Source organism: Budorcas taxicolor, chromosome 2 (genome assembly GCF_023091745.1).
Source record: "Budorcas taxicolor isolate Tak-1 chromosome 2, Takin1.1, whole genome shotgun sequence".
In the NCBI taxonomy this organism is placed as follows: domain Eukaryota; kingdom Metazoa; phylum Chordata; class Mammalia; order Artiodactyla; family Bovidae; genus Budorcas; species Budorcas taxicolor.
Window position 1 is genome coordinate 6,972,795 of NC_068911.1, and position 11,356 is coordinate 6,984,150.

The 11,356-nt window shown below is 53.5% G+C and overlaps 1 protein-coding gene across 1 annotated transcript; it reads left to right on the forward strand.

The window, feature by feature from the left end:
- The first annotated feature begins 1,761 nt into the window (after positions 1 to 1,761).
- Positions 1,762 to 10,650, forward strand: FBXO24 (F-box protein 24). The gene is made up of 10 exons (XM_052636041.1): positions 1,762 to 1,848; positions 2,093 to 2,194; positions 2,313 to 2,496; positions 3,436 to 3,674; positions 3,927 to 4,161; positions 5,628 to 5,786; positions 6,052 to 6,173; positions 6,436 to 6,567; positions 9,806 to 9,976; positions 10,288 to 10,650. Exons 1-10 carry the CDS (start codon positions 1,777 to 1,779, stop codon positions 10,648 to 10,650), a joined length of 1,779 nt encoding a protein of 592 aa, XP_052492001.1. The 5' UTR covers positions 1,762 to 1,776.
- Positions 10,651 to 11,356: the final 706 nt, after the last annotated feature.

Below are 11,356 nucleotides of genomic sequence, written 5' to 3' on the forward strand. Positions count from 1 at the left end.
GGGCTGAAGTTATTGTGTGCAAGTTGGACTTGTGAACAAGCGAGCTCAAAGCTTTGAGGACCGTGGGGACTAGGGGGAGCGGGAGGCAGGGTGATGCCTGAGGCCAGTGTACGGAGGGGTCGTTGCCGCAGAAGGGATTGTGGATGCCATTCCAGCTGCGAAGGCTGAGGGCCCTCCGACAATCTGGAGTCCGAGCCGACCAATGGCTTCCTAGGAGCTGGAGATGCCCAGCTCAACTCCTGGAGGAAGGGTTAAGGAAGACCCGGAAAGCCTCAAAAATACGCCCGGACTATCCCGCTGCCCAAAGGAGCGTGCCTGGCTGGGCAGAAATTGTGATGATCAAACCTGCGGGATTAGTCTAGAAGGGACCACCCTCACCTAGAAGAAGTCCTCCGTTTTACAAACGAGGAAATAAACGGAGGGAAGTTGATGAGCTGTCAAGAGAAAACAGCAAGTTACTGACACCTCGCACTGGAAGCCAGGCTTCTCCCTGCATCAGCTTTTGCGTTCGGCTTTTTTTCTGTTCGCACTCTTCTTTGGCTTCCAAGGTGAAACGGAGTGGATAAAGAGGACCCAGATGCAAGAGGAAGCTGCCTATACTTGTTCCGTCTGCTGAGAGATCTTAACATCCTGTTAGGTGGCATAAGGACCTAGTATAATCCACTTAATTGGTTAACAGTTGCCTAGCCACAAGTAGCTGAAGAATCTCTCCCATAAGTCACAACTCAAGATGTTGACATTCCGAGACATTTATTGAATTATTAGAATTCCATCCTGTGTGTCTCAAACTAGGTGTTTACTGGTCCCCCCTAAGTAAGGGAGTTGGATTGGATGGTTGACAGTCTACTAACTAACACAGAAAACGAATGAGTCTATAATACTGTGCAGCTGAGGACTGGTTGTCCAGGCCTAAATTCTTCAGCGTTGCTGGGACAGCCAGCCACTCCTTGAATGTATCAGTGCAGATCTTCTCCCACATGGACAGATGCAGCCCCAGCTCCTGCTGCTTCTCATCTATGTCATCCCCCTCTCCCCATAAGACTAAGTTAATAGCTTAAACTCTGGGAGATATCCTAAGCTTTCAGAGTAAATCTATTCCTTTCTTCCACCTTAATAGGTTGCCCTTCATGCATGCAACCATGTTTCTGTCCCAGGAAAGAAGTCTACTTTTGGATGTGTTCTTCATGAGAAGAGAGTAGTGTTTGTGCTCAGCTGTGCCTGCTGTCATCTGATGCATGCTATCATGAGATAAATGGTCTAATTAACAGGGTCACCTTTCCCCCTCGCCTGTCAAACTGAGTTTATATATATATATTCTTGAGCTACAAATCCCCTGGTGGCTCTGACCTGCTGCAATATGAAGAATTCACCAGTGCTTCTCTTGCTAAAAGGGCATCAAGTGGAAAAAACACCCTGAAAAGAAAAGGCCTCATCTACCAGTAGCTCACACTTTATTTCTCCTGTCCAATGCATATCCCATGAGCCCCTGGGTGGCCAGGACTGAGTTAGAACCAAGGAGCTGACCAAGAAAATCCCAGGCAAGCTTGGGGAAAAATAGGTCACAGTGGCTGGGTGGTGAGGTCACAGAGAGAGGTTTGTCTGCCCCAGACTCCATAGGGGAGGAGCCTAGCAGGCCAAGGGGCCTCAGAAAGTCCCCCAAGCCCAGGCAGGGGACATGGTGTGGGAAAGGCAGCAGGGACGGGGGCCAGGGAGCTGAGTACGGGGGGCCAAGGGGCCCGGAGAGATGAGGGCAGGAGCAGGGAGGGGGCAGTCAGGATGGTGAGGAGAAGCCGGAGCCGGAAGCTACAAAAATTGACCGGGCTGTGCAGACGGGAGGAGGGGCTCAGGGTGAGGGGGGTGGGTGGCGAGGCAAGGGGTGGGTGCAGCATGGTGGCAGCCAGAGGTCAGGGGAGGAGTTGGGCAAGGAGCGAGGCAGATAGGGAGGGGTAACCCACAGACCCAGAGGAAAAAGATGGCAGGCTCTGACAGCACAGAGCTGCGAGTCAGAGCAATGGGCCCCCCCAAATAGCAGTTAATGAGAAAGGAGAAAGAGAGGCATGACCGTCATGTGCGCCCCCTTCTCCCTGGGCAGGTAAAGCGGAGCTGCCCTTCATGTGGCCCTTCAGAACCTGGGGGTGAAGAGAAGAAGGGGCGAGGAAACGCTGTTTCTGTTCAGTTGTTCCCCCCGGAGCTGGTGAGTCCTTGGGGGTGGGGGTGGGGGTGGTGCTAAGAATAAAGGAACCGGGGGGCAGGACGGCTGGAGTAGGGGGTGCCCCCTGACCCCTGCTTTCCCTGTCCTGCTCCCCCCCTAGGTGGAGCACATCATCTCATTCCTCCCAGTCAGAGATGTGGTCGCTCTCGGCCAGACCTGCCACTACTTCCACCAAGTGTGCGATGCCGAGGGCGTGTGGAGACGCATCTGTCACCAGCTCAGTCCTCGCCTTCGAGAGCAGGGTTCCGGGGTCCGACCCTGGAAGAGAGCCGCCATTCTGAACTGTACACCTTCCCCCCAGACCTCTAGTTCTCTCTGCCTCTGTCCTACCTTATCCTGGGGTCCCTCCTGCTCCATAAAGTTGTTTGACGACTTCAGTATTCCCAGCCAACCTTCCAGGACCCCTTTCTCTGGAAGAAGCTTATTAGATTGAAACACACTCCATCAAGGTCTCTAGAGCTGCTCTCAGATAGACGTGTCACCCAGAGCCCCTACTCCTTCTAGCATCCCTGCCAAGTTGCCCACCACATTCAAACACTTCCACATTTCACCTTGAGACATCCTCCTCTCCCAATACCTGGAGTTTCCCCTCCTCTAAATCAGGATTTCTCAACCTGATCCCTAATAAAACTTGGGGACAAATAATTATTTGAAACCGGGTGAGGGGGCTGTTCTCTGCATTTGTGGGATGTTTAGCAATTTCCCTCATCTCTACCCACTAGATACCAATAGCACCTCCCCCAGCTGTGACAGCCAATGTCTGTTGAGGGACAAAAATCACCCCCAGGTTGAGAAATATGCTCTAATCTCCAATCCAATACCAGAGTGAAGGGAGATCCAGATAGCACATTCAGAGCTAGGGACAAGGGAGGGCTACCAGCTTTTCCCAGTCATTCCTTTTCACTCCTCTTTCTACTTTTCTATGAATTCTTGTTAAGTCCTTTGATGTCTCCACTTCAGTTCAAGTTTGGACCAAAGAAGTGCTCACTTAGCAGCATGTGTATGGCCCTGGGCTGAGGTCAGGCAGAGAATTTTAGTTCAGACATGGGGCATAATTACAGGTATCTTCTGAGCATTGCACAGGCCTTTTGGAGGGGGTCGTTCCCCTGGCATGGGAATGGGAAGGAGCTAAACACCCATCCATTGAGAAACCTAGTTTGCCCAAGCTCTGATTCATCTCCCTTGTGCCTTCCTGAGCCTTTAAATTTCCCTCTCTTCTCCAGACACAAAGGGCCTGTATTTCCAGGCATTTGGGGGCCGCCGCCGCTGTCTCAGCAAGAGTGTAGCTCCCCAGCTAGCCCATGGCTACCGCCGCTTCCTGCCCACCAAGGACCATGTCTTCATTCTTGACTACGCGGGGACCCTCTTCTTCCTCAAAAATGCCCTGGTCTCCTCCACCCTTGGCCAGATCCAGTGGAAGCGGGCCTGCCGCTATGTTGTGTTGTGTCGTGGAGCCAAGGACGTGAGTAACAGGACCTGGGCAGCCGAGACCCCATCTTTCCTCTGGGAACCCAGGACCACACCAGTCCCGAGCTGGCATCCTCAGGACAGTGCCCTCCTATACCAGGAACCTGAAACCAAGTCTGCATTTCCCAGCCCCACACCCAAGTATCTCATTGCCTTACACCAGATCCAGCTGCCCCAGCCTCATCCCACTGCAAGGTTCTAGATCCTGGACACCTTCTTCTTGTCCCACTGTTGTCTTTTCCTACAGTTTGCCTCAGACCCGAGGTGTGACACAGTTTACCGCAAATACCTCTACGTGTTGGCCACTCGGGAGCAGCCAGGAGTGGTGGGCACAACCAGCAGCCAGGCCTGTGACTGTGTCGAGGTCTACCTGCAGTCCAGCGGGCAGCGGGTCTTCAAGATGACCTTCCACCACTCCATGAGCTTCAAGCAGATTGTGCTGGTTGGTCAGGAGACGCAGCGGGCCCTGCTGCTCCTCACAGGTTAGGCTTAAAGCGACTGGTTTACATATTGTTTTCCTACAGAGTCTTCAGGACCCATGGCAGGAGGTGGGGGGAGAGGGGCACCTCGTCCTGGTGTCAAACCAAGTATCTCTGCTTTTATCTCTCTGCTAGTCTGGGATTCTGGGTAACGTGTCATACGAATAAAGGGCCCTGCTGCAAAAAATGGTTTGGAAACCACTGTTCTAGTGAACGCCTGATTTTTTTAATTTTTTTGCTAGTCTGCATGGCATGCGGGGGGCTTCCCTTGTAGCTCAGTCGGTAAAGAATCTGCCTGCAGTGCAGGAGACCTGGGTTCGATCCCTGGGTTGGGAAGATTCTCTAGAGAAGGAAATGGCAACCCACTGCAGCATCCTTGCCTGGAAAATCTCATGGATAGAGGAGCCTGGTGGGCTGCAGTCCATGGGTTTGCAAAGAGTCAGGCACAACTGAACGACTAACACTTAGTTACTTAGGGCATATGGGATCTTAGTTGCCCAACCAGGGAATGAACCTGGGCCCATGGCAGTGAAAACGCTGGGTCCTAACCACTGGACCATCAGGGAACTCCACTACTTTATTTATTTATTTTTGGGGCCACACCCCATGCTTGTGGGATCTTAATACCCCAAACTCAGGACTGAACCCACACCCCTTGCATTGGAAGGTGCAACCTTAACCACTGAACCACCAGGGAAGTCCCTGCACTGATTTTTAAACTTCTAAGCGTCCCAACCTCCACCAGGCACTGTACTTTATACCCGAACTACCCCCGTCTTTTTCTCAGGGTTCCCTAGATTTGACCACACTCCCAAGCTCCCAGACCTGAGACCTTCTGGACTTTTTTTTTTTTTGGCCACGCCTCACACTTTGTGAAGTTGAACCCAGGTACCCTGCAGTGGAATCACAGACTCCTAACCACTGGACCACCAGGGAACACGCCCCCCCCACCGCCCCTGCCCTTCTGGACTTCTTAATGCTAGGCAGAGCCCTGAATCCCCAGACATCATTCTTCCCAACCAGGAATCAAATTAGATTCCACCAAATCCACCTGCTAGGTTTTCTCTCCACTCATCCCTCACACTGAAGAACTCCCCTGGTTGATTTTCGGTGGTGAGAGCTGGAGGCCAGGGAACTTGAAGTCACCCCCATATCACCACACCTTGCTTCTTCTCTACACTTTTCCATCCAGCTCACTCTAGGGCAGTAAATGTTTTGTCTTGTTAGGGCTTATGGAGTCTCTTGAGAAGTTAATGTGGTTGGGAGTTCCCTGGTGGCCTAGTGGTTAGGACTCAGCACTTTGGGTGTGGCAGGCCCAGGTTCAATCCCTGGTCCAGGAACCATCCGGCATGCCACACAGCACGGCATCAACAAAGGAAAAGCATTTTTATTTAAAAATAAGTTAATGTGGCTATTGGAGGGTCCCCTCCCCCCCACACAGTTGTCTGCCTCCCTGTCCCCTCCCCCAGAGGAAGGAAAGATCTACTCTTTGGTCGTGAATGAGACCCAGCTGGATCAACCACGCTCCTACACAGTTCAGCTGGCCCTGAGAAAGGTGTCCCGTTGCCTTCCTCACCTGCGTGTGGCCTGCATGGCTTCCAACCAGAGCAGTACTCTCTACATCACAGGTAAGAAAGACAACTATCTTCCTGCTTCTCCAGACCCCAACCTTGGACAGACCTTCCAGATACAGAGCCCTCCCTTATCCTTATTCCAGCTCGGGGATCCATAGGGCATCCCAGTCAAAATAGGTGTTTAAGTTCCCAGACATAACTAGTGCATTTCTAATGGGTGTGAGACTCCCCAGAACTTGCACCTTTCATCACAGGTAGGGCCCGATCCCTAGGACATGGGTGCCCAAAGCTGCTGAGCTGAGGGCTCCCGACCCCCCAGACCAGGGGGGAGTGTATTTTGAGGTGCATACCCCAGGGGTGTATCGTGATCTCTTTGGGACCCTTCAAGCCTTTGACCCCCTGGACCAGCAGATGCCGCTTGCACTCTCACTGCCTGCCAAGGTAGGATCCTCGGGAGGGCAGGGGCGGGGCAGACCAGGGGAGGGTGGGGCTTAGGAGACTGCAAGGTACTGAAGGTCTGAACTATGAGCACGAAGCAAATGATTGATCAGGGACAGAAAGGGGACCTGGGAGAGGGGTGGCGTGGAAGGCACAACTGGAAGCGATCAGCTGGGGAGGGCAGGTCGGCAGCGGGGAGACTCTGGAGCTGAGTTCCTCCAAAGATGACTGAACACTCACTTTGCCTTTCTGCCTTACTTCATAGATCCTATTCTGTGCTCTTGGCTACAATCACCTTGGCCTGGTGGATGAATTTGGCCGAATCTTTATGCAGGGAAATAACAGATATGGGCAGTTGGGAACAGGGGACAAAATGGACAGAGGGGAACCCACACAGGTGAGACTTGCCTCCCAGCTACTCATCCTCCCCTCCCTTTTCCCTAATTCCCTGACCCCTGGATCTCTCCACGCCTCTCTCTAATTTCCATAGAATCCACTTCTTTAAAAATACTGTATTTTATTTATTTATTCAGCTGCGCTGGGTCTTAGTTGCAGCGTGTGGGATCTTTCAAGCGCAGCACGTGGGATCTAGTTCCTTGACCAGGAAGCAAACCCAGGCCCCCTGCATTGGGAGCACACGGAGTCTTGGACATGGGACCACCAGGGAAGTCCCAGAATCCACTTTCTAATCCCTAGGAAGTCAGCATGTTTGTAGTGCTTGTGCTACTGTTGCGTGTCTCACCTGGGTTGGCACCACGAGGTGAACCCTATGTGGCTTGTGCTGTTAGGGTAGTAGTAGTTTAGTGACGTGAGCAGTCCTGGGTGGGCTGAAGTAACTCAAGGAGCTAAGATGTGAGCATCTCAGTGGGTTAGAGAGGATTCCAGTGGGTACCGGGAAAGGCATCCTGTGTAGCAGGGGTGGGGACACAGCTTGCGCATCCCTGGGAAGGTGAAAAGACTGGCCTGACTAGAGCAGTGTTTTGGAATTCAGTAGCTACAAGGTGGTATTAAGTTGGTATTGTGTTAGTTGCTCGGAGAAGTCGATGGCACCCCACTCCAGTACTCTTGCCTGGAAAATCCCATGGACGGAGGAGCCTGGTGGGCTGCAGTCCATGGGGTCGCAAAGAGTCAGACACGACTGAGCGACTTCCCTTTCACTTTTCACTTTCCTGCATTGGAGAAGGAAATGGCAACTCACTCCAGTGTTCTTGCCTGGAGAATCCCGGGGACGGGAGAGCCTGTTAGGCTGCCGTCTATGGGGTCGCACAGAGTCGGACACGACTGAAGCGACTTAGTAGCAGCAGCAGCAGCAGCAGTGTTAGTTGCTCAATCGTGTCTGACTCTGTGACCCTGTAAACTGTAGCCTGCCAGGCTCTTCTGTCCATGGAATTCTCCAGGCAAGAATACTGCAGTGAGTAGCCATTCCCTTCTCCAGGGGATCTTCCTGACCCAGGGATCAAACCTGGGTCTCCTGCACTGCAGGCCGATTCTTTACCATCTGAGCCAGCAGGAAGCCCCGTAGGTGGACACAAGCCTACAGAAGTGCTGCCTTGGGAAAGAGCAGTGGTGGGTTCTGGGGCAGGAGAAGACAACCCACCCTGGATGACTGAGACTGGGTCACCTGGCCAGAGAGCACAGCGAGAGGCCCCCCAGAGGCTGTTGAGGGACACTCGGGCTTGAGACAAGGGGTTAGGACTGGCACAGTGGGAGCAGGAACAGAGAGGAATGGAGATGTGAGGTGTTTTAAAAGAAAATGAACAGCCTCTGGAAAGTAATTACATATGAGGGCAGCAGGGTAGGACATAGTTGGCCCTGGCAATCGACAGTATCACAAGGAAACCCGTCAGTTGGAGAGGAATGCTGGTTTCGGGGGAGAAAGTAAATTTAGCCTTTTTTTTTTTTTTTGCAATGAGAGTAAAACACTGAAATAGAAATATCTAGCTGATTCCAAGTTGGAACAAAGTTGAAATGACAAAAGTAGAGATAAGGGGAGCAAAGCTGCATGGTAGCCACCATTGTGGGCAGAGGGATTGAAACTTGTCTCAGACAGAGACAGACCCTCAAACGCCACATCTCATGGGTACAGAAAGCTTCACCCAGGAGGGGGTGATTAATAGTGACAGTGATAATGCAGGAATATAGTCCCTGACATGGAAAGATGGTTGTGTCTTTTTTGGGCAGGGGTGCTGCACACATTATGCGGACTTCTCAGGTGCCTCGGTGGTAAAGAATCCGCCTACAGTGCAGGACATGAGGGAAATGGCAGTTTCCATCCCTGGGTTGAAGACCCCCTGGAGGAGGAAATGGCAACCCACTCCAGTATTCTTGCCTGAAGAGTCCCATGGACAGAGGAGCCTGGCGGGCTACAGTCCACGGGGTCGCAAAAGTGCTGGACACAAACGAGCATGCGCACGCGGCACAGGTTATGCAGGATCTGACCTGACCAGGGGTTAGGCCCATTCCCCTGCAGTGGAAGCACAGAATCTTAACCACTGGACCGCCAGGGACGTCCCAGTTGTGCCGTGTGTGTATAAACACACAAGGATATATATGGCATATCTATCTATCTATAGCTGCGTCAGGTCTTAGTTGCAAATCGCAGGATCTTTGGTCTTCGTTGCAGCATGGAGGATCTTTAATTGCAGCATGTGGCATCTAGTTCCCTGACCAGGGATCCAACCTGGCCCCCTGCATTGGCAGCGCAGAGTCTTAGCCACTGGACCACCAGGGAAGTTCCCATACTTTTAAGAGAAAAAAAAAAGAAATCAAGAAATGGTTTACACAGCACAATCTCATTTTTGTTTAAAAATATACAGCTTGTGTATGTATATTTATAAAGGCAACACTGAGGAAGAATGCCCAGCAAGAGTTTAATAGAAGGCGGTGGGGCTTCTTCCAGTGATTTTTAAATGAATTTTTGCTTGACAATATTTTATCACTTTTCCTATAAACTTTCCTATAATGGCCATAAATTATGTATCTACGTCATCACAATTAAAGTGCTCACAGTCTCAGGAGCACGTGTGCAGGAGAGGCCCCGGGATTTGCCTGCTGGGAGGTCCAGTGCCTTAAGAGAGAAGTCAGATCACAGAAGGTTCAGGCGAGACCGGCTGTAGAAAGAACAAGAAGAGGTCCACCTCAGACTGATTATATTGCCAGTCTTGCTGCCTACAACACAGAGGTTGGAAGCAGCAAGAGTCGGGTGGAAGTGTTTTTCCAGAGCAGTGTGGCCATTTTGAAAGATAATGATATGAATCCGTGGAAGGCAGTCCTCCCTGGAATGGCACAGGGACAGAGAGAGAGGCTCTTTCTTCCCCCTCGAGGCTGGATAGGCACAGGCCTGGACTGAGACCAGGATGCAGACAGCAGGCCCTGGCCTTGGGCAGGAAGCCTGTTTTCCAGGGAGCTGAGAGGAGGAAGCAACAGCTGTGCTAGCGCTTCTGTGCTCAGACTGGGTCTGCGGGAGAACCGAGGAGCCATGCTGCCTGTCGGGGGACAGGGCGGCTGTTCTCTGGCCCATCTCCTCCCTCCCCTCGTTTCCCTAGACTGCCCTGAGCCCTTCTGTCACCCTTCTTCAAGCTGCACCCCTAGTCCCTCGGCGTTCCCCACTTAGGAACCCCGCCCTGTGCCCTCAGGTCCATTATCTCCAGCGCCCCATTGCCCTGTGGTGCGGCCTCAACCACTCCCTGGTGCTGAGCCAAGGCTCGGACTTCAGCAAGGAGCTGCTGGGTTGTGGCTGTGGGGCCGGAGGCCGCCTCCCCGGCTGGCCTAAGGGCAGCGCCTCTTTCGTCAAGCTCCACATCAAGGTCAGGCTCCGGCAAGCGGGCCCAGGGGACTGGAGCTGGGGCTCCCACCGGGACCCAGGGACCCCACTTCCCAGCACCACCCACTTCCCTTTCCAGCAGTGTACCATGGCTCCTGGCTCTCCCCCTGAGCTGATCCTGCTGGCCCTCTCTGACCTCACACGACCCTGGGGCTCAGCCAGCCAGCTCACTTGCTGGCTCTGGGCTGGTCTGAGCGGGAGGAACACAACAGCTGGGGCTTCTGGGGAACCCCGTCCTGGGCCCCCCGCCCCGCCTCCCCCATCCCAGCCACACCCTGTTCTCCTTTCCCCCAGGTCCCTTTGTGTGCCTGCTCTCTCTGCTCCACCAGAGAGTGCCTCTACATGCTGTCCAGCCACGACATTGAGCACCATCCAGCCTACCGGGACCTACCAGCCAGCAAGGCAGTGGGGACCCCTGAGCCCAGCCTGGGGGCTGGAGCAACCCAGGACCCTGGCGGGGTGGCCTGGGCCTGTGAGGAGTACCTCAGCCAGATCCACAGCTGCCCCACACTGCAGGACCGCATGGAGAAGATGAAGGAGATCGTGGGCTGGATGCCCTTGATGGCCGCACAGAAGGATTTCTTTTGGGAGGCGCTGAATATGCTGCAGAGGGCTGCTGGAGGGGCTGGCCAAGGCCCCCCACCCACTGAAAGCTGACCCCCTCCTCTCCTAGTCTCACCCCATGGAGGGAGAGTGTGGCCCTGGGCCAGGGGCTAAGGAGAGGTGGAGTGGTAGCAAGGAACACGGTGTGCGCACGCGTGTGGGGAGGGGACGCAGGGGGGTGGGGCCTGCTAGACATGCCAGGGTGGGCAGGGAACGGTTTTGTAAGATGTTCAGGGGGCTGCCCAGGAGGGGCCCCTAACCTGACTATCATGGACGAAAGATTTGATTGACAAATAGAATAAAAGGCTGAATCGAGGCCTGGTTTGGAACCCTGGAGCCTGGGAGGAACCTGGGGGTGGGGGTGGGGGTGCGGTGCAGAGTAGAAGCAGCTCAGGCTGTCAGTTCCTGCATCCATCAGCTTCCTCTCCTCTCCAGCCCCTACCTGGTTCTGCCACTTGGATCCTCCCTCCACCAGACTGAGCCAGTCGCTTCCTTCTGACAACATCCCTGTGTAGCCAGCCACCCTCCCCTGCCTCCCAACCACTCTCCTCCTGCTTTCCTTCCAGATCTGAGCTTACACGTTTTTCTTTCCCTTACTTTCTACTCCATCCTCCCCTTCCTTCATAAGGAAGACACTCCCTTTGCCCACATACCATGCCTCCCACCCCCTACCCATACCTCCAAGTATTTGGGAAAGAAGATGGGTAAGCAACATTCTTTCTCTGTGGCCTGGTCTGGCCCCTGGAGGGAGAGGACAGTA

Bases quoted from the DNA above. Each gene is read 5' to 3' on its own strand.
- FBXO24 (XM_052636041.1), top strand. From the start codon at position 1,777: ATGGTGAGGAGAAGCCGGAGCCGGAAGCTACAAAAATTGACCGGGCTG. The intron at 5,787-6,051 runs GTAAGAAAGACA...CCGACCCCCCAG, and splicing joins CAGTACTCTCTACATCACAG to ACCAGGGGGGAGTGTATTTT. The intron at 9,977-10,287 runs GTCAGGCTCCGG...CCTTTCCCCCAG, and splicing joins TCGTCAAGCTCCACATCAAG to GTCCCTTTGTGTGCCTGCTC.